Consider the following 24,331-nt stretch of genomic DNA (forward strand, 5'->3'; position numbering starts at 1 on the left):
TTTTATCATTTTTAAGTATGATTATCTGGTTTTAGGTACGTGTCTAATCAAACGATACAAATTTCTTTATTGACAAAAAGCAGCCTCAATAAGCCCCTAAATTACTAAACGCACACTATTATGTAAAGTTTATGTTTTTTAGCTTTACATAATGTTAGAATGTTATTTCCTTATTAAAATATACTTGGAGTGTTGCCTTTATTCTTTTATGCATGTTTGAGAAATTCTTTAATCTCCAGTGGCAACCACTGAGCTGTGCAAAACGCCTGGGTGGACCGAACTCTGTCTCGGAGCTCCTTCAGACTAGCCAGCATCTATTAGCAAACAGCTGGTGGAACTGAGCTCATACTTCTCAGTTAATAGCAGGTGAAAATTTGTTAAAGGGTTGATAGGGGAGCACTGTTGTGGTGACTTCCTGAAGAAGGAGTTTCAGAAAGAGCACCAGTTTTTAGATACAGAGCATTTTCATAACAACTGAAAGTAATAGTTACTTAAAAAGCTACTGTGCCCAGAAAATACACAATACCACCCCTTTAAAGTTGTTGAAAGCCTATCCAGACTAGTTCAAGGATAATGATAAGTTGTTCATCAAGTTATATTTTGTCTGTAAAAGAAAAATACAGAAAAAATGGGAAAACGTATAAAGAATAAAAAAAGCATTTCAGTTTGAACCTGTAGACAACCTCACGTTTCTTTGTTCCAGGCACCGTGCACTTGCTTCAGGGTGATGAACTGGAAATGCTGATCCCTTTTCGACCGCCGGCTCTGATCTCTCTGGAGGCTGACTCGACCTTTTTTGGTGTCGTACAGCTAAACTGAAACAAGTCCACATAAATGAACGGCGTTACTGCAGGAAGTGGGGAAACTGCCACAGGGCTGTGTGAAAGGATGCAGATAAACAACTATCAGCAAAAGGAAAACAGCTGTTAAAGATATGCACACAAAGCTGGACATTTAATTTGAGCACATTTATAATATTGGGAAAATAAAACTGACATTAAGAAGGATTTTTTTTTAACCAAATCAAATGAATGTTTCAATTATTTGTATATAACGTTGCACGAGGTTGGAGCGTATGCAGAAAGATGGATTTTTGACCATTTTTGATCACCCAATCCTGAGTCTTCTCTCAGCTCTCCCCACTAGTTACCCACAGATTAACTGGGAGGAATGGGGGATTGTTGATTTGTGTCCAATCAACAATTTCTGTGTTGATGTTGACATAAATTTGAGATAGCTTTGCCATCTGTATTTCAAGAAACACATTAGGCTACAACAGATCCTTCACACTTAACAGTAGGAATGTTTTAGAGAGTTTTTGTTTCACCTCCCTCACCTTTGTGCTCGCTGTGTGTTGCGGCACAATAAATGTGGCTTAAAGAAATGAGCCTTTGTGAAGTTATAATTATACCCCACAGAAACACAAACCTCCTGGATAAGTTAAAAAAAACTTCAGCATAAAAGAAAACCTAATTTGAATTCTTTATCCTTAAAAATGTATATTTTAAAACTTTTTCCCCCTGTGTGGTTGTCTGCTGCTGCTCTTTTTTTTTTGTCCCGCCAGGATCTTTCATCAGTCTATTTTAAAGTGTCTCTTTATACCTCGCCGGTCCCTCCTGCTCCACCAACGCGTTGTCTGTTTATTTGTTCCTCTCCTCTATTTTAGGACTGATTTCCGCTTTCCTCAGACTTTGGCAGGAACAAACAGATGTATAAATTTATATCACTTTGTAAAGGCTTTGCTTGGTTGAAATGAAGCTGCACAAGGCAATGTAAGTGCTACAATGTCTTTAATCAATTAAAAATGCCTAAATAATTCAAGCCTATGCAGGTGTCGTAATTGTTAACCTTTTTACAGCTCTTTTTGTTTTCCCTAACTTGCAAGAAACTAAAACAAAAAATATGAGCATATGTGCTGGAAATCCATTTATATATTCTAAATTAAAGGAGATCTGTTTGCTTCATAAAAAGAGACAGATAATCAGTAGCCTCTGTCTAAAAATAGAAACCACGTTGTCTGTATCTATTGTCCACAGCTGTTTACTCTGTTGCTTTTTTTGTGAAGCATGGGCTATAAGAGGTGGTGTGTATGAGCTCTGAACACAGCAGGGATACAGTACAGCAGAGCAGACACAATGATTAGACATACGTTCTCTAATCTCGTACTTCTTTGGTCAATTACCCACGGCTTTTACGGACCTGGAGGGACTCATCATGCTTCAAAGGTAGGCTCAACGGCAAATTCTTAAAAGAGGTCCGTTTAGGCCCGAGTAGTCTTGGGATGTGTAGTTTATTTTAACCATGATTAATGTTCATTTCATTTCAAGAATCAGTCCTGGAACAATCAGAACCTCTCCTCTGTCCCCTTGGATCTGGATGTAAGGCTCCGAAGGCTCGACCTGTCAGATAACTTCATCACACAGTTACATGCGTTTGCTCTGCCGTGCTTGGAGGAGCTTGACCTGAGCGGCAACCAGATGGACCTTATCTCCGAGGCGGCTTTTGGAAACCTGGCCCGGCTTGAACATTTGAATTTGTCCAGGAATCGACTGAGCGTCAGCCTTGGCAGCAACAGCAAAGCTCTCAGATCCCTCGGCGGACTCAGGAGCTTGGATATATCAATGAACGGCTTGAGCAATGGCGCTGCTGAGCTATTGCTGAGAAACAAGTCTTCCCTTGATCAACTTAACATGACTGGTAATGTTTTAATAAAACTGTCGCCCAGCCTGTTTGGAGAGAGCAGAAGTATAAGGAGTCTAATTATTGAGGATAATCTGATATCAGAAATAGCACCGCAGACGTTTGAACCACTAAGCCGATTAGAATCTCTCAACTTGGCGAGAAACAATCTTGCATTTATCTGTGATTTTACGTTGCACCAGGTGAAATATCTGAATCTGAGCAGAAATTCAGTGGAGTTCTTTGTTACTCCAGAGGATGCTGTGTTGTACAGTCTTGAAGTTCTTGACCTCAGTCACAACAAGCTGTTATACTTCCCAGTTCTACCAAAAATGAACCGACTAAAGTATCTGCATTTGCAGAACAATTTGCTTGGTGCTCTGGATTCGGAGGCTGTGATGGTAACTGAAGTAAACTCTCTTTATCAGGACGCTGTAAATGAGACGACACTTCAAAAGAATTATTTTCATGCAAACTGGAGGCTGATGCCGCTGGTTTACATTGACCTGAGCTTTAATCGCTTTGCCTCTTTTCCTCTTGAAACGTTGAGCTTGCTTAACTCTTTAGAAACGCTCAATTTTAGCCACAACTGTTTGCAAAACATAAACTGGGATGTTAGAAATTATAGTGACCCGAGGCAAGTTCGTCAGATAATTTTCCATTCCTTAAAGCACCTCGACTTGCAGGGCAACGGCCTGACCCATCTGCCCCTGCTCTTCCTCAAGGCGCTCACACAAATCGAAACACTGAATCTACAAGACAATTCATTGCAACCGTGTGGCATGTTGAGTGGGTCTTTGCCAAAAGATCGAATAGATTTTGATCATTTCTGCACTGCGTTTGGGAAGCTGAAGACTCTTAAACACCTCAATCTTGGAGAAAATAACATAAAAATACTTCCGCCAAACGCCTTTCAGGGGACCTCACTCGTTTCCTTAAATCTTGCCAGAAACCTCCACATGCTGATACATGAGATGGCACTGGAAGGTGTGCAAACGACTTTACAGTCCCTGATAGTCAGTGGGATAAACATAAACAGCTCAGGTCTGTCTTTACCCTGCATGCCTGCACTGACTGAGATCAACATATCAAACAACAAACTTAATGCAACGCCTAGCAGCTTAGGGTGCTCTCCTCTTAAAGTAATCGATGTGAGAAACAATGACTTTACGACTCTAAACTATTCTTTGGTTGAGGTTGTATCCACAAATCTGACTACAGTGTATATTAGCGGCAACCGTTTCAACTGCTGTGACAGCAGATGGTTGACAGTCTTGAATGACATGAGGGTTGAGCTGCCTGACATTAGCCAGGCCGAATGCTTTACGCAAGAGAGGAACTTGACGATGTCAGAATACCTAAAAAGTCCTTTGTTTTACTGTTCCTTTGAAAGAGATGGGCAGGGAGTTCATTTTGGAGGAATGGTCATAACATTGTTATTTGTGACTGTATTTTCATTAGTGCTCATTTTTTTTGGCAGGAAGCTTTGTTGCACTCCAGGATCTTCTGTGGTGTGATATTTACAAAGTCTGCACCGTGTAAAGCTCCAGCTAAATGTTTAAATGCTGCTCTTTTTACCACGTGGAATGATGATGGAACATAAAATTGCAATCGCGTTCAAAAAACAAGACCTGGGTGGTTTGAGATAATTTGTTCTTGACGTTCTTGAATCCATAGTGTCAACAACAACAAAAATCTATGTTTGTACAGAACGTATAGTCTGTTTGATAATGGGTGATTTGTGGAGCTTTAACCAATAACTGATCAACTTTTAAATACTTTTTGATTGTTGCTTTTATCCTGATTGCCCATGTGCAAAACACTTAAATGTTGTAAAAAAAAATCCCTGAAATTGTTTGTTGTTGCTTATATAAGTAGGTATGGTTTTTAGTTTTAATCAAAGTTTAAAATGACAGTAATGTCTTTGATGAGTGCATGTTAACCTCTGGCCAGAACTTTACGGTTAAAGTCGGCAATCAACACTCAAAGGCAAACTGGACAACAGATCAGCTTTCCTGATAACTCCTGGGAGTTTCACTTTGCTTGACTCAGAAAAGTGTCTGCGAAAACAATTGTCTTCTTTTGACCTAAAGGAAGCAAAATTTCCTGTATAAGTTGGCACATGTGAAGCTTTCTGCACATCTTTACAAAACATGTCACTTCACATCACAAACTCAGTGCAAAAGTTGTGATTTGAATCAACACCAAGGCTCCCAAGTTGTATTGACTACAGAGGGACAGATCCGCTGCCCGAACTTTGTGAAACATTTGTTAGCATATCAAACTGCAGCTTGAGCTGAAATACTTTGGATATGAAGCCTTCCACAAGATTCCCAGAATAAAGAACGGAGAAATCCAAGCAAGAATCATCAAAAGGAAAATAACAGTAACACTCTCAGCATGAATCCTTGAGAAAATGATATACGGTTCTCTTCAAACATCAAACATCAATCTGAGTTTTGTAACAGACGTGGATTTAACCCTGGAAGATGTCATTCTGCATCAGTCTTGCTGCACTTAATAAATATGCTATACTTAATTACCACAATATGTTGGCAGTCTTTATTTAAGAGTCTGAATCTTCTGCTTTAATACCTACAGATAAATCATACGAAGTTGGAAGTGGATCAGTTTCCCTTTCTGTGAATTTCAGCTTCTATTTTGTTGTTTTTGTTTTTTTTAGCCCAGCAGATGTTCTTCCTGTGAACCATAAAATACAGTAGGGTTAAAAAAAAAAGAACACTTGTGTTAAAACGCAAAGCTTTTGTGCACTAAAATAAATACAACATAATAAATTACTTTAAAAAATAGTTTCCACCTTTTATATGACTTATGTCCTGTACACTTAAGCCAAAACAAGAATAAAGGAAATCTGTTAGCTTGGAAAATGTAAAGACCTGCTTGCATAACTTTGCACACACTTAAGCATATTCGGTTGAAGCACTATTTAATGAATTTATAGCATTCATTCATCTTGTGTTCACACATATTATTTTTAGATAATTGAATTAGCATAAATAAAATTCAGCTGTGCTAGTGGTGTTCTCCTGACTTTTTCTTGGCTGGAATTTTAAAGCTTTAACAAAGGTTGCAAAGAATCAGACGAATCATAGTCTAAAGGTATCAACCAGGAAAAAGAAGAACCTCCTCAAAAGAATACAAAACCTGTTCTGAAACCTAATGGGCACAGTTTCATGTTCTTGGATTATGTGAAACTTTTTTTTTTTTTTTTATGTCAAGAAAGATGAACATTGTCAAATATCCATCAGATTAAGCTCAACAACGTGAAGAGGAACTTTATTGTCCATCATCACATTGATTTTAAATATACATCCAAGTCAACATAAAAATGGCTCTTTCTGTGAAGAAAACTAAAGCTTTAGAACAAAGTAGAGTCCAGTACTAAACTGACCATAAATAAATCTTTGTGGTAATGTGGACAGACGTGTCGAAAGGTGTCCTCGCTGGAACTGGAAAACATTATTAGTTTCCAGAGAAGGCAGATTTTGCCAAGTCAAGATCTGGCATGCTGGCCTGGCAGAGCCCTTTCAAAGAAAATGTCCTACTAGAAGTAAACCAAAAGGTGCTTAAACAAAGTAATTATGTCAGTAATCTTAAGCAACTTATTTTCTTTGGGTCTTTCTCCAAAGAAAAGGCTTTTTCTTTTCACTTTAATAGTGCAGGATTTGTGTCAGATTAACAGAGCTTTAATCAATAATTTAAGATAAATTATTTATTGTGGTCTTATTTTTTTTTCCATCATTCAAAACCTGCCATTTTAACAGGGGTGTGCCTACTTTTGTGAATCACTTGGGTGTTACCGGAATTTGTCATTGTCACTTGAACCGTATCATATTTACTCAACTAAGAGCCCATTATTCAACTTTAATTATATACTACCGAAGCATAAACAATGGAGTTTACTAGTGTTGCAGGACATTTTGTCTTCACCTCTTCCCCTGCTAACACTGTCCTTTCAAATGGTGTAAATCACCAATATAACTTTTTTCTTTTTTGTGCCCTTTGAATTTTATCTACCTCTAGTGCTGAGTCACTGACTCCAGCAGGAGCATCAGAATAGCCAGAGTGCTTATCACTCAGGTCTTGAGCCACATAACAGCCCCACCCCACAAGTTTTCTAGATCAAGTAGCAGCTTGACAAGTTTGAGCAAAGAGGACTCCGAGAATACAATGCGGAGTGCATGTTAGGTGTGAAACCAAAGGAATGCAAGTGGTAAATTACATTCATTCTTCTTGGTGGTTGTAGTAGCATGGCATTTAGAAATGCTGCAGCTTTTTTAGTAGCACATGAGAGCAAGCAAGTGAAACCTAGAATCACAACTAAACTGCTTATTGCAGAAAAAAAATGTCAATACAAATCTGCAACTTATTTATCCAGTAAACACTTTATTAATGAAATCCTTCACATTTTATTTACTTTTTTTTTTTGTATTTGTATTTGTACGCTTCTGAGAGAATCCAAGCAGGTGAGTGGAGAAAGTCTACACACAAAATGCCAGAGATAAATGCAACACTGACCTAAGCCCTTTTCACACATTGGCTCCATCTTATCAGCGCGAAAAATATGGCCTTGTGAAGCCATATGTTTTTGTGTTAGTGGTGAATCAACTTCCAACTCCCCATTTCATTGGCGTCGTTTCACACATGACAGAGATTCAGTAAGAAGGTGTCTCGGACTGGGTTGAAAGCCTCGTGAGGAGAAAGCTTCAGATATAGGCGTGGAGGGGCTGGGATGATATGCTTCATAAGGCTGAACACTCACTAGAGTGAGGAAGGGCTCCCTCGGAGGGCTGAAGCAAGGGATAAGTCCTCCATTTATCACCACCTTTATCCAGGGCACCGCTGAGAGCAACCTGACAGGCTGCATTACATCTTGGTATGGCAAATGCAGAGCAACTGACAGGAACACTCTGCATCCTGGTGGGGTGAGAGTGGCTCGGGAGGTCACCGCTTTAGCCAATCTCAGCAGATACATTTTTAAGGAGGGATGGAAGAAGAAAGCCCTACTAGGCAGATTCAGCTCACCTCTCCTATTGTCTTTTCAAGCTACTTCCAGGATGAGTTACAAATGACCAGAATACAAAACAACAGCGTTCTCTGGACTATATAGTTGCTCAGGCCCAGTAACACTCAGAAAAGAAAAATGTACTTTAATTTCAAAATAGATCTTATAAATAAAACTGTAACTAATTATCTGACTTAGCAGGTCATTTTAACAAATAATAATAATCGCAGACTTCAATGTGTTTTCTTGTTTCTATATTGCACATATGTCACGTTTTAAATGACGACATGCAAAACATGCCGCCATATCATGTTTTAAGTTGCAAGGTCAAACCAACCGCGTTCTGAGTCAGTCACGTGGTACAGCCACCTTGCGAGCCTCGTCCACCAAACACTTCCGGAGCCACAAGCCTTCGTAAAAATCCTTCTGGATTACTCGTCACAAACTTGGTCCATCAAAACTCGTCAGAAAAACCAACAGCACTCCGAACTTTGTTGCTCGTGGTTTAAGTGGAACTAAAACTCCTCAAGACAGAGAGTGGACACCAGCAGGCATCATGGCAAACACCGAGTTATCCGGCCAAAAACCAACGGCTGCTGCTGACAACTGAGAGGAGGATTACTTTAGGGAAATGAGCGACAAACCAGCGTGGTCAACCGGCAGACATTCAGAGGGACTACTGTGGTGTGGTAACAGTTCGCACCACGGAGGAAATTGTAGTTTTACACTCGGAACAATATTTTTGTTCTAATTTGGCAAATTACTCAAGGAAAGAACGTAACAGCTAGTTGAACCTCTGTGCGCACACGTAGGAAAATAACGAAGAAAAGAGGCAGGATCAGCATGGCTACCCAGCAGATTGCCGTCTACCAGGAACCGCACACGTCCAGAATCACCCAGAAAGCGCAGTTAACCTACAAACTGTACTTGCTGGAAAAGGCTCGAAATAAGCTGGAGGAAGAACTTCGGGACTTCACTAACCAGGTATTGTTAACTACAGGGATGAAAAGAGCCGCGACACTCACAAATCACCTTGGTGTTAGCTAAACAATTGTACTTAATGTTGTCGGCTATGTTAATGCTTTAAGAAAACTATTGAAGTCAGAATGGGGACAGATTAATCAAATAAATACAACATAGATAATGGTACTTAAAAAAACTTCCCTTAACAAAATTAATAATTGTTTAAATACAATGTGATTTTCTGGATTTATTTATTTATTTTAATTTTCTCATAGTTGATGTGTATTTCGGATGAAAAATACAGACCTTTTCATTCTTTTTAGGTGGGAAAATTAGAAAAAAATCATCAGTGTAGGTTTTTTATTTTTGTTGTGATTAAAATCATGACAGAGATTGTACTGTAAAAGTTGGGATATTAAATTATTGCTGTATCACCTCGTCCTTGTATGAAAGAAAAAAAACCCAGAAGTACAAAAATGCCTCCATCTCCTGTAGAGATGTGGGGAGCCATCTAAATAGAAAATGTATTTAAATATGGTCTTTCTCATTTAATACAAGTAGAACAGCTAAATAATTTGGCAAATGTTAACTTTTTTTGGAATATTTCTAGAAGAAATTTGAAAGACTACATGTTTTTTTGATCAGTTACTAAGAACATAAAATTAACATCTGGCAATATTTTTATTTTGTGCCTTCAAGGCCAGCCAATGTCACTGGTATTTCCCATTTCTGCTGCAAAATATACACAAACCCAGACAAGTTATGGTCTTCCTTCAGTGTGATGGAACCCTTTAAACTAAAAAAAGATCCCAGCAAACAAATTAATCCACACTTGCTTCTTAGTTTGATCCAAGATGGAGAGATTTATGAGCAGCTGAGTTGAAAGGGTGCACTTTGTTTTCCACTTTTTTTTTTTTTTTGCTTTAGGTCTGTTTGTTTTGATACGATTTATGACTGGTGCTCAGTGTTTTCCTAACAGTATCAGTTAATTCCCAGAACTTTTTTTAATCTTTTATGTTTCTTCTTTTCAGCTCATAAGACAAACCTATTGCCTTTTTCTTCCCCCTCTGATAAACCACTGTGTCCTATCCACCAGGCCTATGAAGATGCACATGGTGTCCTCAACTCATCTATCCCAAACCTTTGGTTCAAAGATGTCATAAAGGCTCTGCACAGAAAGTGCAATGAAATTTGGAAGCTCTTGGCTTTGTTAAAGAATCACAAAGCTGGTAAGTCAAATAAATCAAATCATTCAGTTCTTTTGAAGGTTGAAGTGAAGGAAATCCTTTCAGGCTTTGAAGAATACAATCTTTTCTTGTTTCCTCTATGTTCACAGACTACCAATCATTTGATAGGGTGAGCTTCAACTACTTTCAGCCACTCAAAGCCGTTCTGTCCCATCAGCAGTTTAAAGTTTCCCTCGATTCCCTGCGCTCTTTAAGGCAGCAAGATGGTGGCAAGTCATCAGACTTGGTCAACGTTCCTCTGACTCCAAGCTCCTCCCGTTTAAAGCCGGAAAAGGAAAAGGCCGCGTCTGAAGATAAAAACAAAGAAGTCTCCATGCACATCCCAGCTGCCATTATTCAGAGCAACGTGGTGAGTGAGGGGAAGTCAGAAGTCCTACTACCTCCTATCCAAGACGCATTCTCAGAGAAGTCTCAGTGCAACCTGAAGTCTCAAGTAATCTGGGGTCATGGCGATGACGTCGAGGTGCTGCACCAAAAGCAAACTTCCTCCCAACTGCTGCGCTTTCTCAAAGAGAAAGCTAAAACCAAGGGTTCACTCAAGGTCACTTGTTTGGAGCAGACTAAAAGCAAATACAAGGCAAACAATTCAGGGTCTCTCCTGCGGTCGTCGCCTACCGTCAAAACAAAAGGCTATCAATTCAGACATGTTGTGACAGACGACTCTGTAGACGAGCGGGGTCCTAAAACGTTGCACGCAAACGTTAACCAGGCTCCGGTTTTCCAAGTGAAAAGAGTCCATTCCTGCGGATCTTTGATCTACAGTTGCGTCATTGCCACGGAAACTGAATTGTGGGACATAGGAGACATCTTCACAGAGGTCTTGCTGGAGGAATCTGTTCATAGCACTGCTTTGGATACTGAGAAATGGCAACAAGCACTTGCTCAGGTGGAGAATTCTAGCATCGGTATAGAATTAAAACCCCAAACCCCGCAGCACACACAAACCCGACTCGAAAAAAATGACTCGGATCATCCAGGTCGCCTGGCAACTAATATTGTAAACATTCCCGAATTTGAGATCCGGAAGTTTGAAGAGACCGAAGTGGTGGTGTCTCATGTTGTCAGCCCCAGCCACTTCTACATTCAGCATGCAGACTCCCATAGGAAACTGGAGGCTCTTTTTACAGAGTAAGTCATTTGTTCAGTCATAAGTCACAACTTATATTGTTATGTTGTGTTTTGATGTACAGCACTTTGTATCAGCTGTGGTTGTTTTAAAGTGCTTTATAAATAAAGTTGGTATGGTATGGTACGTCATGTTTACACATTAAATACACTTTCACCTTATCGTTTTTCATTCTTGGCGTGCTCTTCCTCATGTAATTGTGTCTTGTTTTTGGTTTGCAGCCTTAAAGTCGGTCAGTTATACGCCGAGCAGAACTGCATCCCAGACATCGGAGCTCAGGTCGTCTACTGGTCTCCGCAAAGCGAGCAGTGGTTCAGGGCTCAGGTGGCTGGGATTTCTGGAGTGAGCAGCAGTGAGTCTAGTTGAATGTGAAGTGGTTTTACAAAGACTTGCCTCTAGATGGTAGCAGTGTCACTCAGACAGACTGTCACCTCTTGGGAATTTCAGACTAACCTGTTCTGTCTTGGATGCTATAGATGGGACTGGGAAGAAGTCATCCATAAACGTGGAGGTGAACAGGTTGGACTACGGTGACAGCTCCTGTGTGTCACTCTGCAATATTAAGCAGCTCTCCCCAGAAATGGCGGTGCTTCCACTTCAGGCTCTGCAGGTCTCTATGGCAGATGTGAGTGGTCCAATACTCCAAACCCAGCAGCTTTCTCTTGGGGTTCACCCAGCTACATCACTTTCTGGAACTAATGTCTGTATTCATGGGAAAAGTTAACCAACAGCTCTGTAACAAAGGCTAATTATGTCCTTTACTTAGTCACAGCTTTATCTGTTGCCTCATAATGAAGGAAATTCACTCAGCTCACGGTACTTATTCTGCTTCCTCCCCTTCAGGTGATGCCCATTAATGGCACAGACTGGACTGAGGAGGCGGTGGGTTGGTTCAAAGCAATAGTACATGACAGGATGCTGTATGCCAGACTGTATCCACAGGGGCCCACGGTTACAGTTGAGCTGTTCCTGGAAAAGGGCAAACTTGGAGCTATGAGGTACTTTATGATAAACCACTCATTAATTAGAGAATAAGGGAAGTGCCCTAATTCTTTTCTATTTAAGCAAGCCTATTCTACCTCCACATGATTTTTATGATGCTGATTTTATCTATGATTTTAGTTGTACTGTGTAGCACTTTGAGATTTTTGATAATGAAAAGTGTGGTGCAAATTAAATTGATTATTATTATTAAATGCCATCAGTTTGTCATTAGGGGGATAAAGTAGTGGTTTTAAATTGGGGAGCCAGATAGAAGTGGTGGATTAAATTACAAGGTAAGTCCAAGTCATCTGGAACGTATAGTGGCTGTGTACAGTGCCTTCAAAAGTAGTCATGGTCCTTCACATTTTTCCTTTGGCCATGTTATAAACACAAACTTGTGTTTTCTGGGGCATTTTTTATGTGTTATACCAACACAAAGAAGTGCATAAAGCACAAAGGTGTATAATTGGCTAAATAAAACCTTAACATGAAAATAGTAATACCCCTTAATAAAGCAGGTAGTGGACATTTCCAAATTACTGGCCTGTTTCTTTATCTCAGTTCTCCAAGAAGAGAATCTTTACAGGTAGATTAGATGATTAATTGAGAAACGTTTTTTCTTGAAAATCAAAGCTGTATCAGAAAAATATCCACATTTCCAGCGTTATTGGTATTGGTTAAAGAAATCTCAAAACGCTACAATTAAAAAAAAAAAAAAGCAGTATGTATACTTATGAACTTAAAGTATTTATACGGTTGATAGTTCCCGATTTACATGGTATTGCATCAGTGGTCGGACTGAACATGGCACTAAGTTACCAAAAAAAAACAACAACAGTTAATTAGCACAAATGGGTGAAAACGACATCCAAAACACTCTCAAAGAGACTGAAATTTATATTACTTGCAAATGATACCAATATTTTGTTTTCTGTGTAGTGACTAGTGTAGAGTTAAATGAGAATAACATCAGAAATGAGTAAATAAAGTTGAACAGTGGCTTGGTATGAATAAACTATTGACTTAAGTAAAAAAAAAATACTGAAATAATGAAAATAAGAAAATGGAACTGAACAGGCATATTAATATAAATTATAAATGTATAGGTGTTGCACCATAAGATCTCGATTGAGACTCTCGTTCTCAACAGTGTTGCACCATAAGATCTGCTAAATCATGCACAAGCAAAAAAAAAGAAAAGGAAATGGTAATGCAGCGTTACAGTGAAACAGTCAATGTACTGAACCAGGAATCCCCAAACATAGTACACGGCTCCATGATGTCATCATACACCATTGATAATTACCGTAGGGAGATCTCAGAAAAGTCATACAAATGCACTTTATAGTGCCGTGGTTTCGATCGCAGCACCGACATGTTAGAAAAGCCTAATTAATGCCCAGAACTAAATCCAGTTAAGAATCTGAATCATCACCGATGATCTGTCCAGTCAGGTTGAGTTTAACTTGAGAAAAATGGACAGAATTCGCCTTGTTTTTTTTTCCGAAGCAGGTAGAGACGCCACTTAAATGAGTTGGAACTAACAGCATGAAAGTGGTTTTTACAAAGGATTCACACTGCATACAAATGCATAACACTTTTATCAGATTTTTAGAATTTTAAAATATTACTTGCGCATTGCTCTGTTGATCAGTCACATAAAAAAAAATCTACTGAATATGTTTCATTTTCTTGTTGCAAAGTGATATTTATGCAAGTCACTGTAAATATGTGAAAACGCCAGCAAGTCTGTGTTTTTTAGGAGGGGTGCATCTCTGTCTTTGAGATTAGCCCAAAATGGACATGCGAGGCACAGCAAAGTGAAGAACAATTGTCTTCTGAAAAAGAGTAAGTAGAGCAAGTGAATCTCCTCCCAGTTGTGTTGCTCGCATTGCTTACAATTCTTATTTTTGTCACCTTTTTGATTTTTGTGTGCAGGTGCTATTCAACGTAAAATGAAGGAACAAGAATCTGAATGGGAAAAATATCTCATCTCATGCTACTCTCAAAATAAAAAATGAACCGTGTGAGCCGACACTGAAGGAGATTGTAAGCTGGTGTGAGAACGTTTGCCATGTAGTGAAAGAAGCTTTTAATGTACGCAATCTGTAGCTCTGAAGTATTGATTGATTTGCAGTGTGTGAATATATACAGTGGATTCAAAATGGGTTTCAAAAGCCTTTTAACTTGGAGAACTCACTCTGGGTTCAGTTTTTGATCTGTGCATCGCGAGTGTTCATTATGTGTGTAATTTTTATACAAACTGCAGTGATTGAATTAATATATATTTTTATTTTAAATAATTCTGAGTAGAAACTTCACTTTTTTTTTTTTGACTGGACTTACTGTAGAACTACATTCTTTGCAAGTTTGCCTTTAAATTGAGTATTTTGTTTTTATTTACATTTTTTTTGTTTTGTTTACAACGAATTTCAGTGAACACTGTGAAAGTATGTGAAAATTTACTTTAAGCGTATATTGCTACTGTCAGTTAGCCTCCTCAATAAACAAATCGACCAGCAAACCCAGCTGGGTTTCAGACTTGGAACTGGACCTTTATGAAGTTTCAACTTCAGAAGTCTCTAGAAAATAGCATAAATTGGTTCGCTACATTATAATTGATAGGTTTGTACTTAAACGTGCTAATAGTTTTTGCTTTACAATTATATCCAAGTGCCATTAAAAGCCAGACCAGCACTACTGTACTGTATTGCTACCTCCACAGAGAAACACTGACCTACATAAAACGACCCGATTTCTTCCCTCAGCATCTTGTTCTATTCTTTTTGCTGCTCCTTTAAAGTTTTTAATGTATGTAACTCATATTCTCACAGACTGAGATTTTGTGTAAAAAAAAAACAAAAACATATGTGATATTTAGGTTTAAGGAGGGACATAAGGTGCATGATTAAGAAGTCCCCCTGGAGAGTGTCTGAACTGATGGTGCACCTGGATTCTCTGTATTATAAAATTCTACTTGACTTGTCTGTACATCAGATTAGTTTTATTTCTTAAATTCATTTCAAAGTTCCCTGCTTAAGATCAAAAAGCCACATTGGTTTCATGTCCAATTGCATGTCGATTTCCATGTGTGTTCCTGCTTTTGAAATAAAGTTACTATCATTGGCACCGTTTGTGCTTCTCGTCTCCCGTCAGTGGATTGAATGCAAATGAGTTTTTCCGAGTTCATTCAAAGAATCGGCTTCTCCACGCACACCCTCCCACTTGCCCTGTCAGAAGTGACGCAGAAATGGCACAGTGTACTGCTGTAGATTATTTGAATGTATGCGAGATGACAAACGGGCATTGTTTTCCCGCTGGAGTTCAGTTTGTTCCTCTGAATCGTTAATTTAATTTTATTTTTTTCTTCTTGACTTACGAGAACCAACTGTAAGGAATCGCTTCGTGGAGCCATAAAAGTTTCCAGGTGGGTTTAAGAGCCCGAGCAGCGAGTGATTCATCTCGTTTCACTTTCAATTCATGTGCAGCAGAGACTCTTTCATAGACTGCACAAACTGTGCTGTTGTAAATTACTGATAATTTGTTATAATTTAAGCGGGCTAAGAGTCAGGCCAGGGTTTCTGCCAGGATGTTTTGAAAACAATTCAGGAATGGCACTGAACTGTGTAACGCATTAAAAGGAATGTGCTGGAACAGTTGAGAGGATCATCACATTATTTATCCATCGATTATCTGAACAGTCATGCTTTTTGTAAACTGCCAACCTGACTCTCCGCAGCAGTGGCCCAGGTCAAAAGCTTCCTTCACGTCACTGAACCGCCAAGCACAATAAATAATGTGGCGAAGCTGAGGCCTTTTGTGTCCACACAGATTCCTTCTTTTGCCCCGGGGTGGGCGGAAATCGAGGCGTTTGATCTGAATTCTAAAGAGTCTTGTTGCAGCCTGATAAAGGCCACCATTGTATGTAAATAGTTTATATAAGAGCATATGACTGCTACGGTGCAGGGCAGCGGCTAGTGGCGGAGGGATGATTTGCATTTTCCAAACGCACTGTGTTTTCATTCCAGCCTTTTGGCTTGCTGAAAAACAAAATATTTTATTAATTTTCTTCCCATTTTGTACACATTTTTGTGTACCACCACAGCTGAAGGTAAAATACACACTCTGGTTTTAATTTTGTATGGACTAACATCAATTGAGAATGGAGAAAGGATTCGATGTAGCTGATGTGCTCCTAACATCCAACTAGAAAGTATCCTAACAGATCATTCAGGAGAAGTATTTGTGTGGCATATTCTTCGTATTGTTTGAAAGGAAATTATCGTATTTTTTGTGGTATTTTTGCCGTTAGACAATGGCTTTCTGGCTCCTTGGAGGAATTACAGCTGTCCTTCTGTCAGTCTGTCTGTCTGTGAATGAGTGGTTGGCGAGTTTTGGAGTACAGTATTAATATGGGGTCAGCAAGCCACGTGACTCAGCAAAAGTTTTGCAATTGGCTTCGATTTCTTGCGTCTTGTGATGGTGCTTTGTGTTAGGCCATCGCCCCTGCTTTTATAGAGCCGGCAGGGCCACTTTGGCATTTCTTGTCAGCTGTGTCCGACGAGTCCAGCTTGATGTTCCTGTCAAGCCTCAGGATGGTCATCTTTGGCCCCGGTGCTGCTTACGCCGCTTGCACAGCCGGATGAGCCTGGTAAGGCTGAATACTGGATTCTTGCAGCAGTTTGATTTAATCAAGATTGTCAGAGAAGGAGGGTGGTTAGGAGACCAACTACTGGCAGTGTGCTGGAAAGACTTAGTTTGTCTTTTGTTTTGTTTTATTTTTCTTGAGGGGCTTTTAAAGAATTGATTGCATTCCTTTTATTTGCAGTGTAATTAAATAACTACTCTACCTTGACCTTTCTGCAGACCTGGAGTCGAAGATGAACTGGGGAACCTTTTATGCCGTGATCAGCGGTGTAAACAGGCATTCCACCGGCATCGGACGCATTTGGCTCTCCGTCATCTTCATCTTCCGCATCCTGGTGCTGGTGGTTGCCGCCGAGAGTGTTTGGGGCGATGAGAAGTCCGGCTTCACCTGCAACACCCAGCAGCCCGGCTGCAACAGCGTCTGCTACGACCAGTTCTTCCCAATCTCACACATCCGGCTGTGGGCTCTCCAGCTCATCCTGGTGTCCACCCCGGCGCTGCTGGTAGCCATGCATGTGGCCCACAGGCGACATGTCGACAAGAAGGCCCTGAAAAAGTCGGGCCGCGGCAGCCCCAAGGAGCTGGAGCACATCAAGAACCAGAAGTTTGAGATCACAGGAGCTCTTTGGTGGACATACATGATCAGCATCGTCTTCAGACTCATCTTTGAGGTGGCGTTCCTCTACGTCTTCTACTTGATCTATCCTGACTTTAAAATGGTGCGACTGGTGAAATGTGACTCGTACCCTTGCCCCAACACGGTGGACTGCTTCGTCTCCAGACCAACAGAAAAGACGATATTCACAGTGTTCATGCTGACCGTGTCCGGAGTGTGCGTGCTGCTCAACCTGGCCGAGGTGGTTTACCTCATTGCGAGGGCCTGCAAACGGTGCATGAATCGCCCCGAGGACGAGGCCAAAGCAGCTTGGATAACTCAAAGGTTGTCTTCATACAGACAAAATGAAATCAATCAGCTGATAGCAGATCATTCGCTCAAGTCGAAGCTAACTGTGACCAAAAAGAGTCCGACCGAAAAGGGCGAGAGGTGTTCTGCCTTCTGAAGCTTCGTGAAACTAATAAATCATGCCTGTAATATGGTATTTTCTGCATTAACGACACCTTAACTGTATATTTCTTTATTTTACTGTTTATATATACATATATATATATGCATAATAAAATCATTTACTTGTTTCTTTTTTATATTCACTTAACTGTGATGCTTTTTCTTGCCTAAATCATCTCCAGCATATTAAGACGTAGCAATGATTTCTTACAAATCCGACACCACAATGCGTTAGGTTGTGGCGCTCTGTGTCTCTCACTTGTTCCCACACGAGTTGACACTGTGGGAAACCTGACTGATTTAAGAAAACCATAAGAATTTGTTTCGTTCACGGCTGCATATTTGTTGCATGACGGAGCATTATAAGCAGGATGCATTTGATGGGCTCTTGCAGGTGCAGTTGGTCCAGGCTCTCAAAGCTTCCAGTTTACTGCCAGCATAGTTGTGTATATATGAGCTGTGAAATAGAGGGACTTCTTCCAGAACACAAAAATCTGGTAAAAAGTAGATGCTGTGGAACATTTACATTGTAAATGTATCACTTTGAAAGCCAGTCCTCGATCAGTTTGCACATGAGGGTATAGTACAGCAGACTCTGTAATATTTTACTTTTTTTTTTTGACACTTGTAAGGTTACAAAACTACAACTAAAAAGTTCTAAATAAGGATGAACATCACTAGAGCAATCATAAGCCAGATGAGGAAATATGCTTTTATTTGTAATATTTATTGATGCCTTTATATAATCTGGTGCAAGTGTTCGGAGACAAGGCTGTTTACTCTCAATGAAAATGTCTAACTTTGTGTAGAAGCAGCTGCATACCTTAGATTGTGTTTAAAAAAGAAACAACTAATTATTGCTAAAAATTCAAGTGGGGTGTAGTCTCGGTCAGACTCGTATAACAAAAAAAATATGATATAAAAAGCTCGAAAATGGCCTGTAAAATGAACATGTCATATAAATAAACCACATTTTGACAAAATGCTTTTAATTAAACACAGGATTTATTCATAAAAATTAGAACATTACTTTTAATGTTTTAGTTCTCCACCCCCCTCTGGGTCACCCTTAGTTGTTATGCTGCTGTTCTGTAAATATTCATCTAAGAAAACTCCTTATTTGCAGTCGGCTTAGTGTGTTAGTATTAATTATTTGTGAGGTAAAATAAACAATCTGTGATATAGGGTTAATAAATACAATAGCAATGATTTTTTGCTCTTGAAACCTTACTTGACCATGTTGCAGGTCATAAACTAATGGGATCTGCTCAATAATGTGTGCAGCAACCAGGCTAACTTCAACTAGAAGGGTAAGTTGAAGTAGTTCTGCTCTGTTAAATATTCAACATTTGAACTGGAAATTTCAACTTCTAAGTAAAAATTATTATCAACGAACAACAATTTATTTAATTTCTCTTATGACCAAACAAACTGAAAACGTCAAAGTTTAGTTATACTAATGTTTAAAAATTACTTGTAAATAAAATTAAACTTAATCAAATTTAGCATTTCCTGAGGTGGGTGTTGCTTTCTTCTTGACTCGAGTAAATGTTTGACGTTGACCAGCTTTTCAGCAGATCCTGATTAGAACGTGCATCTGTGTATTGCTTACTTTGCGTCAGTCGAGGTCTGACAATTTCATGTCAAAAGACACCAACATTGTTTTCACGTTGTTGTTGACTCAACACATTTTTATGCTCTCAAATGCATGTTTGTTTACATGCATAAACGCACCGGTTCACACCCAGGTAAAAACCCTTCACGCAGTATGTTGGGTTATTACGCACTGTGTAATAAAGAAACAAACTACCTGATCAATTGACTTGTTGTCATGTCATTTTACAACCAATAGCTGGCTTTTTTCCCTCAGGCTGTAACACAAGGATACCACAGGCTGCTCATCTCCCAGCCATGTCACCCACCCACCCTCCGTGATAGGAGATAGGCCCCTGTGCTATATTTAGTCCCCAGGAGCTCTTTTGGCTAGACAGGCATAACGGACAAACATCATTGGCTCGCTTCCCTGTCACTCAGTGCAACAGCTGAGAAAGAAGGTCTTCAGAAGTTTACATTAGAGAGAGTCCACTGTGCCAAATTTAACCTCAGAAGGGAGGGGGTGACGTGGAAGAGCGAGCTGGACATGGTTAAGAGGGCTTCCAATGCGCTAGGTGTCCGTGGAAGACCCCTGGGCCGCAGCCTGGGTCCTGATTTCTGTTAGCAGGCTTTGAAGATGGACGACTGAGTCGGATGGGTTTTTTTCAGCGTGGAACGAAGCATATCGCTAGACAGACTTCGTTTTTCCTGTCCATTCAAGGGCATTGGTTGAGGGCCCTCGGATCAGGCGCCACACCGAGGCCTGTCTGCAGAACATGACGGCTCCATGGACCCTTCGGGACGTGAAAAGCTTCACTCCATGAGATGTTTTGAGTTCACAAAGTGGTTTTCACCAGTAAATGTGAGTTGTTTCATTTGAGTGTTTGTGACCTTTTATGTTTACAGTCAACAGTTGTAGATTTATGACCAGTTTTTCAGTCATTTCAGGACGAGCTCTTTCTAACCTTTAATCGGCATCAATTATTTGAGTTTCTGTTTTGTTACCTTGAAGTAAGCAGGACTGATATTCATTTTTGTTTTTAACAAACAGCTCTACCTGTAATTGTTAAAGTATTTAAAAGCTGTCTTTGCAGTGACTCCCAAGACATAAGTTCAATTCACAGTAGCATCATTCTGCTGAACATTAAATCTATCTGAGATGGAAAACATTTATAGCACAGCTTTTATCAGAAGCCGACAGTAGCAGCATCACTCAAATGTCTCCGGTTTGGACCTCCAACACATCTGGCCAGTGTTTGATTTCACCTTCTTGAGGGGATCATGTTGCCATGGCTTGAGGTCATGAAGGCCAGGACATGCAGAATCATGCCTGAAACCTGCCTTGCTCCTGTCTGCACCCACCAAATATATACTCTCCTAAAGTAAATATAATCCTGTCTGCATCCACTTGGATGAGGCCACACGTTGCTCAGTCGCTGAACCCTCGGCTCGTTTGCCTATCTGTTTTAAGTTTCCTGTAACTTTTTAGACGGTTCATGGTCATTTAGGACAAGAAAACATACTCTAAACTCTTCATTTCTATCTTAGTGACCTGACACAGCCATGGGAGACTGGAACCTGCTGGGGAAGCTTCTGGAAAAAGCCCAGGAGCACTCCAGTGTGGTCGGAAAGGTCTGGCTCACTGTCCTGTTCATCTTCCGCATCCTCATCCTCAGCGCCGCCACCGAGAAGGTGTGGGGCGACGAGCAGTCGGGGTTCACCTGCGACACCAAGCAGCCCGGTTGCGAGAACGTGTGCTACGACATCACCTTCCCAATCTCCCACGTCCGCTTTTGGGTGCTGCAGATCATCTTCGTGTCGACACCCACCCTCATCTACCTGGGACACATTCTACACCTGGTGAGGATGGAGGAGAAGCAGAAGGAGAAAGACAAAGAGAGGCAACAGCTAGTTGACAAACAAGCTCCCTTTGTGGATGCTCATCACAAGAAAGCTCTCGTGAGGGACGAGAAGGGACGGGTGCGGATTCAGGGGGAGCTCTTGCGCACGTACGTCTTCAACGTGATCTTCAAGACACTGTTTGAGGTTGGCTTCATCGTAGCCCAGTATCTCTTGTACGGTTTTGAGCTGAAACCCATGTATACGTGTGACAGACCACCTTGTCCTAATGTGGTCAACTGCTACATATCCCGTCCTACAGAGAAAACAATCTTCATCATCTTCATGCTTGGTGTGGCCAGTGTTTCATTGTTCCTGAACCTCATAGAGATCTACCACCTGGGGTTCACCAAGTGCCGCCAGGGCATCACCTTCAGGAGGGGTCAACAGAACCTGTGGAGCATTTCCAAGGGCCACAGGGAGACTCCTGTGCCTCTGGTACCAAGCTACGATGACTACTTCCGAGAGCACAGCCAAGTCCAGCCGTCTTACCCTCCGGTACCAAGCTACAACCTCACTCCCCTGTCTGAGGGAACAGACTCGTCCTTCCACCCTTACCACAGCAAGGCTGCCTACAAGCAGAATAAGGACAATTTGGCGGTGGAGAGGAGCAGCAGCAAGCCAGAGGAATGTGACGCGAAGGGAAAAAAGGGATCAGCATCAGCCCCCGGGTCTCCTACGCAAACTAGGTCCGGTCATGGCGGCAAGCACAGCAGCAGCCGGACTAGAATAGACGACCTGAAGATATGAGGAGGGATATGTTTCTTGGAAGGGTCTTAAAACAGTTGTGAGGGGAATCTTACATTGTCAGGAAAGCTGCTGTATATGCTGAACTCACCCTCTCACACAAGACGACTCAGGTTTGACTCATTCCAACTTTGGGCGTGGGGTACATTTAAGAGTAGAGGCCAGTGTATTTGTACACTCAACACACGTGGGTTACCTTTTTCAGATCAGCTTTCTGCTTTGCTGCCATTAAATTCATATTTTGTGAAACTTAATAGTTTTTTCTTTTTATCTTATCCCAAATCACATTTGTTTGTGGAACACAGATTACACAAATGCATTATGATGAAAAATTGATTTGTATTGGTGATTATTGAGTTGGGTTGTATGGTATGACTCTTTCTGCATTAAATTACATGGTTTCATCAGGTTTAATTTTGTTTTGTTTTTTTTCTTTCTTTCCTTGAAGTTCAGAAAGTTCTCAGACTTCAGAGCAGGAATGTGTTTGGGCTCTGGCTTGACTTCAGTGAATGAAATAAGATAGGGTGAAGAGTTAAGTTTAGCTTCCTTTGCCTGTTTTGAGGTCACAATCAAGTTCACTTGCTCTGACTTGAAGCAAAGAATTGTGCAATACATGACAGCTCATTGAACGGGCGGATTGGCTGTCTCTGATTCCAGAAAAAGTTGGACTGGTGTCATGAGTTCCCAGATTTGTGCTGCCTCTTTTGTTTTTGTATTTTATTTTGACAGCCATGAAGTAGATAATTGTGAACACATTTTATTTTATTTTATTTTTGTGTGGGGGTGGTGGGGTCGATTCTTGTTTGTATGTGTATTTGTTTCCTGTAAAGCACTTGGTGACGACCGTGTTTGTTTAACCGCTCAAAATAAACCTGTCTTAAATTTGCACCGCCGGCGGTTCGTTTGTGTTCCGGCTCCAAATCGAGAAAAAGGGGAAGTGATTACATTGGAAAATGACCGTGGCAGCTGTTATTTTGTGTACTTTACATTACCTCATGATTGCTCATCCTGACTTTTACAGTGCCTCGCAAAAAATAAAAATAAAATAAACTTTTTAACATTCCATTAGATTACAGCCACAAAATTCATTGCATTTTATTACATTATTAACTCACCCCTGGCTGCTCATGAAGGCAAGAGAAAACTCAGTTAGGGCACAATTTATAGACAGAAGTTATTTTTTTATACCTTGAGCTTGAGCTTCCCTTTCTAATGCAGGCCTTCACCTGCCCAGACGACCTTCACTACCAACCGATACTTCCCCTCTGCGTAATTTAATCTTCTTCTAGGAAGGATTCAGTGGAATAGATGAGTGAACAAACTGCAGACCTACAAACTACAGATCAAGGAACAATGACCCAGGTCTAAACTCAATAAGGAATCTGAGGTAATTCTTGAAATTTTCTGTTATTGAACACTTTCAATTCAATCTGAGCCTGAGCTATTTCGCAAAGAACCTGAAGAACGTTAGATTTGTCTCTATCACTTCAGATTTTTTATTGTAAAGCATACTAAACTATGTCATTTTCCTTCTACCTTACATTTTTGTTGCAAGTTTTGCTCGTCTGTCATAAAAAGATAATTTAAAAAAATCAATAAATTTAAATATTAAAATGTGTAAAGAGTAATATTACTTTGAAAGGTAGTGTAAATGAGTGTAGAAAAACAGATATTGTTTCTTCGGCCTGCAATGTTTTATTTAATCCATTTGAAATAAGAACCCGTCAAGTGCAGTATGGGTCATCTATATATCACTGTTTCAAAACTGACACGGCCATGCACGAAAAAAACACATCATGTTTAAAGATTTGTGCTGTTCTGCAGACAGAGCACAGAAGAATGCACACACCTCCAGGAAAACATTCAAACTGCATGTCCAGGACGATGAACCACTCTGGTTTCTTTAGACCGATCATGAATTCCTTTCGGTTTTGGCTCTGTCAGCGGGAAAACAAATCAGGTTATCTTTTTTTGTCTGAAATATTAAAACCAAGAGTCATGCCTCTCATAAATCATGGTTTTCCCAGTGTTTTCACATACATTTCAAATTCTGACCAGGCTTGAGGGCTTTACTTATGTTTGTTGGGGTGCCAGACAGCTGGGAGGGGGCAAGTCAGTAAAATATAACATTTGAATACTCAGGAGTGTTATTTGCAATATAAAACACCATAAATCAGCAAAGGAAATAAAATATTCGACAATATCTACTTTTGAAATGAAGATGAAAAATGAAAGTCAGTTTTACACAGAAAAATGACACCATCCATCCATCCATCCATCCATCCATCCATCCATCCATCCATCCATCCATCCATCCATCCATCCATCCATCCATTTTCTTCCGCTTATCCGGG

The 24,331-nt window shown here is 40.3% G+C and overlaps 5 protein-coding genes and 1 long non-coding RNA gene across 8 annotated transcripts in view; 5 read left to right on the forward strand and 1 right to left on the reverse strand.

Moving 5' to 3' along the window:
• LOC103135647 (tumor necrosis factor ligand superfamily member 13B-like) overlaps nucleotides 1-1,819 on the forward strand; it is a 5,018-nt gene extending 3,199 nt beyond the window's left edge. The window contains exon 6 of the mRNA XM_007548483.2: nucleotides 704-1,819. Coding sequence (XP_007548545.2) covers nucleotides 704-819 — 116 coding nt within the window. The 3' untranslated portion in view covers nucleotides 820-1,819. The remainder of the gene's footprint in view (nucleotides 1-703) is intronic.
• LOC103135649 (uncharacterized) overlaps nucleotides 1-15,154 on the forward strand; it is a 26,747-nt gene extending 11,593 nt beyond the window's left edge. Inside the window, exons 3-10 of one of the 2 annotated variants that reach the window (XM_016669635.1) lie at nucleotides 8,257-8,689; nucleotides 9,765-9,897; nucleotides 10,005-11,043; nucleotides 11,263-11,393; nucleotides 11,518-11,666; nucleotides 11,885-12,039; nucleotides 13,788-13,873; nucleotides 13,964-15,154. In XM_016669635.1, the coding sequence (XP_016525121.1) occupies nucleotides 8,549-8,689; nucleotides 9,765-9,897; nucleotides 10,005-11,043; nucleotides 11,263-11,393; nucleotides 11,518-11,666; nucleotides 11,885-12,039; nucleotides 13,788-13,873; nucleotides 13,964-14,046 (1,917 nt within the window). In that variant the 5' untranslated portion in view covers nucleotides 8,257-8,548 and the 3' untranslated portion in view covers nucleotides 14,047-15,154. Of the gene's footprint in view, nucleotides 1-7,689; nucleotides 8,690-9,764; nucleotides 9,898-10,004; nucleotides 11,044-11,262; nucleotides 11,394-11,517; nucleotides 11,667-11,884; nucleotides 12,040-13,787; nucleotides 13,874-13,963 lie in introns of those variants that run through there. The other variant, XM_007548485.2, reaches the window with a different exon arrangement.
• LOC103135648 (leucine-rich repeat-containing protein 32-like) lies at nucleotides 1,897-5,588 on the forward strand. The gene is made up of 2 exons (XM_007548484.2): nucleotides 1,897-2,225; nucleotides 2,328-5,588. Exons 1-2 carry the CDS (start codon nucleotides 2,136-2,138, stop codon nucleotides 4,194-4,196), a joined length of 1,959 nt encoding a protein of 652 aa, XP_007548546.1. The 5' UTR covers nucleotides 1,897-2,135; the 3' UTR covers nucleotides 4,197-5,588.
• The window catches only part of LOC107835837 (uncharacterized), a 19,976-nt gene continuing 6,665 nt past the window's right edge, over nucleotides 11,021-24,331 (reverse strand). Inside the window, exons 2-3 of the long non-coding RNA XR_001661671.1 lie at nucleotides 20,904-20,909; nucleotides 11,021-11,032 (exon numbers count right to left, since the gene is read on the reverse strand). This is a non-coding gene — a long non-coding RNA (uncharacterized LOC107835837). The remainder of the gene's footprint in view (nucleotides 11,033-20,903; nucleotides 20,910-24,331) is intronic.
• Nucleotides 15,994-19,552, forward strand: LOC103135650 (gap junction beta-1 protein-like). Of its 2 annotated transcripts, none has more exons than XM_007548486.2 (2): nucleotides 15,994-16,136; nucleotides 16,892-19,552. In XM_007548486.2, exon 2 carries the CDS (start codon nucleotides 16,906-16,908, stop codon nucleotides 17,731-17,733), a length of 828 nt encoding a protein of 275 aa, XP_007548548.1. In that variant the 5' UTR covers nucleotides 15,994-16,136; nucleotides 16,892-16,905; the 3' UTR covers nucleotides 17,734-19,552. The 2 variants fall into 2 exon arrangements, with proteins under 2 accessions (XP_007548548.1, XP_007548549.1); XM_007548487.2 differs by lacking the exon at nucleotides 15,994-16,136 and adding an exon at nucleotides 16,164-16,676.
• On the forward strand, nucleotides 19,770-22,865 carry LOC103135651 (gap junction alpha-3 protein-like). Its single transcript, XM_007548489.2, has 2 exons — nucleotides 19,770-20,193; nucleotides 20,880-22,865. The coding sequence occupies exon 2, from the start codon at nucleotides 20,895-20,897 to the stop codon at nucleotides 21,978-21,980; it is 1,086 nt and encodes a 361-aa protein (XP_007548551.1). The 5' UTR covers nucleotides 19,770-20,193; nucleotides 20,880-20,894; the 3' UTR covers nucleotides 21,981-22,865.

This window comes from Poecilia formosa, unplaced genomic scaffold (assembly GCF_000485575.1).
Source record: "Poecilia formosa unplaced genomic scaffold, Poecilia_formosa-5.1.2 Scaffold26, whole genome shotgun sequence".
Classification (NCBI taxonomy): Eukaryota; Metazoa; Chordata; class Actinopteri; order Cyprinodontiformes; family Poeciliidae; genus Poecilia; species Poecilia formosa.

Excerpts from the sequence above, each read along its gene's own strand:
- LOC103135648 (XM_007548484.2), top strand. The coding sequence starts at position 2,136 with ATGATTAGACATACGTTCTCTAATCTCGTACTTCTTTGGTCAATTACC. Across the intron at positions 2,226-2,327 it reads GGACTCATCATGCTTCAAAG|AATCAGTCCTGGAACAATCA; the intron begins GTAGGCTCAACG and ends TTTCATTTCAAG.
- LOC103135650 (XM_007548486.2), top strand. The coding sequence starts at position 16,906 with ATGAACTGGGGAACCTTTTATGCCGTGATCAGCGGTGTAAACAGGCAT.
- LOC103135651 (XM_007548489.2), top strand. The coding sequence starts at position 20,895 with ATGGGAGACTGGAACCTGCTGGGGAAGCTTCTGGAAAAAGCCCAGGAG.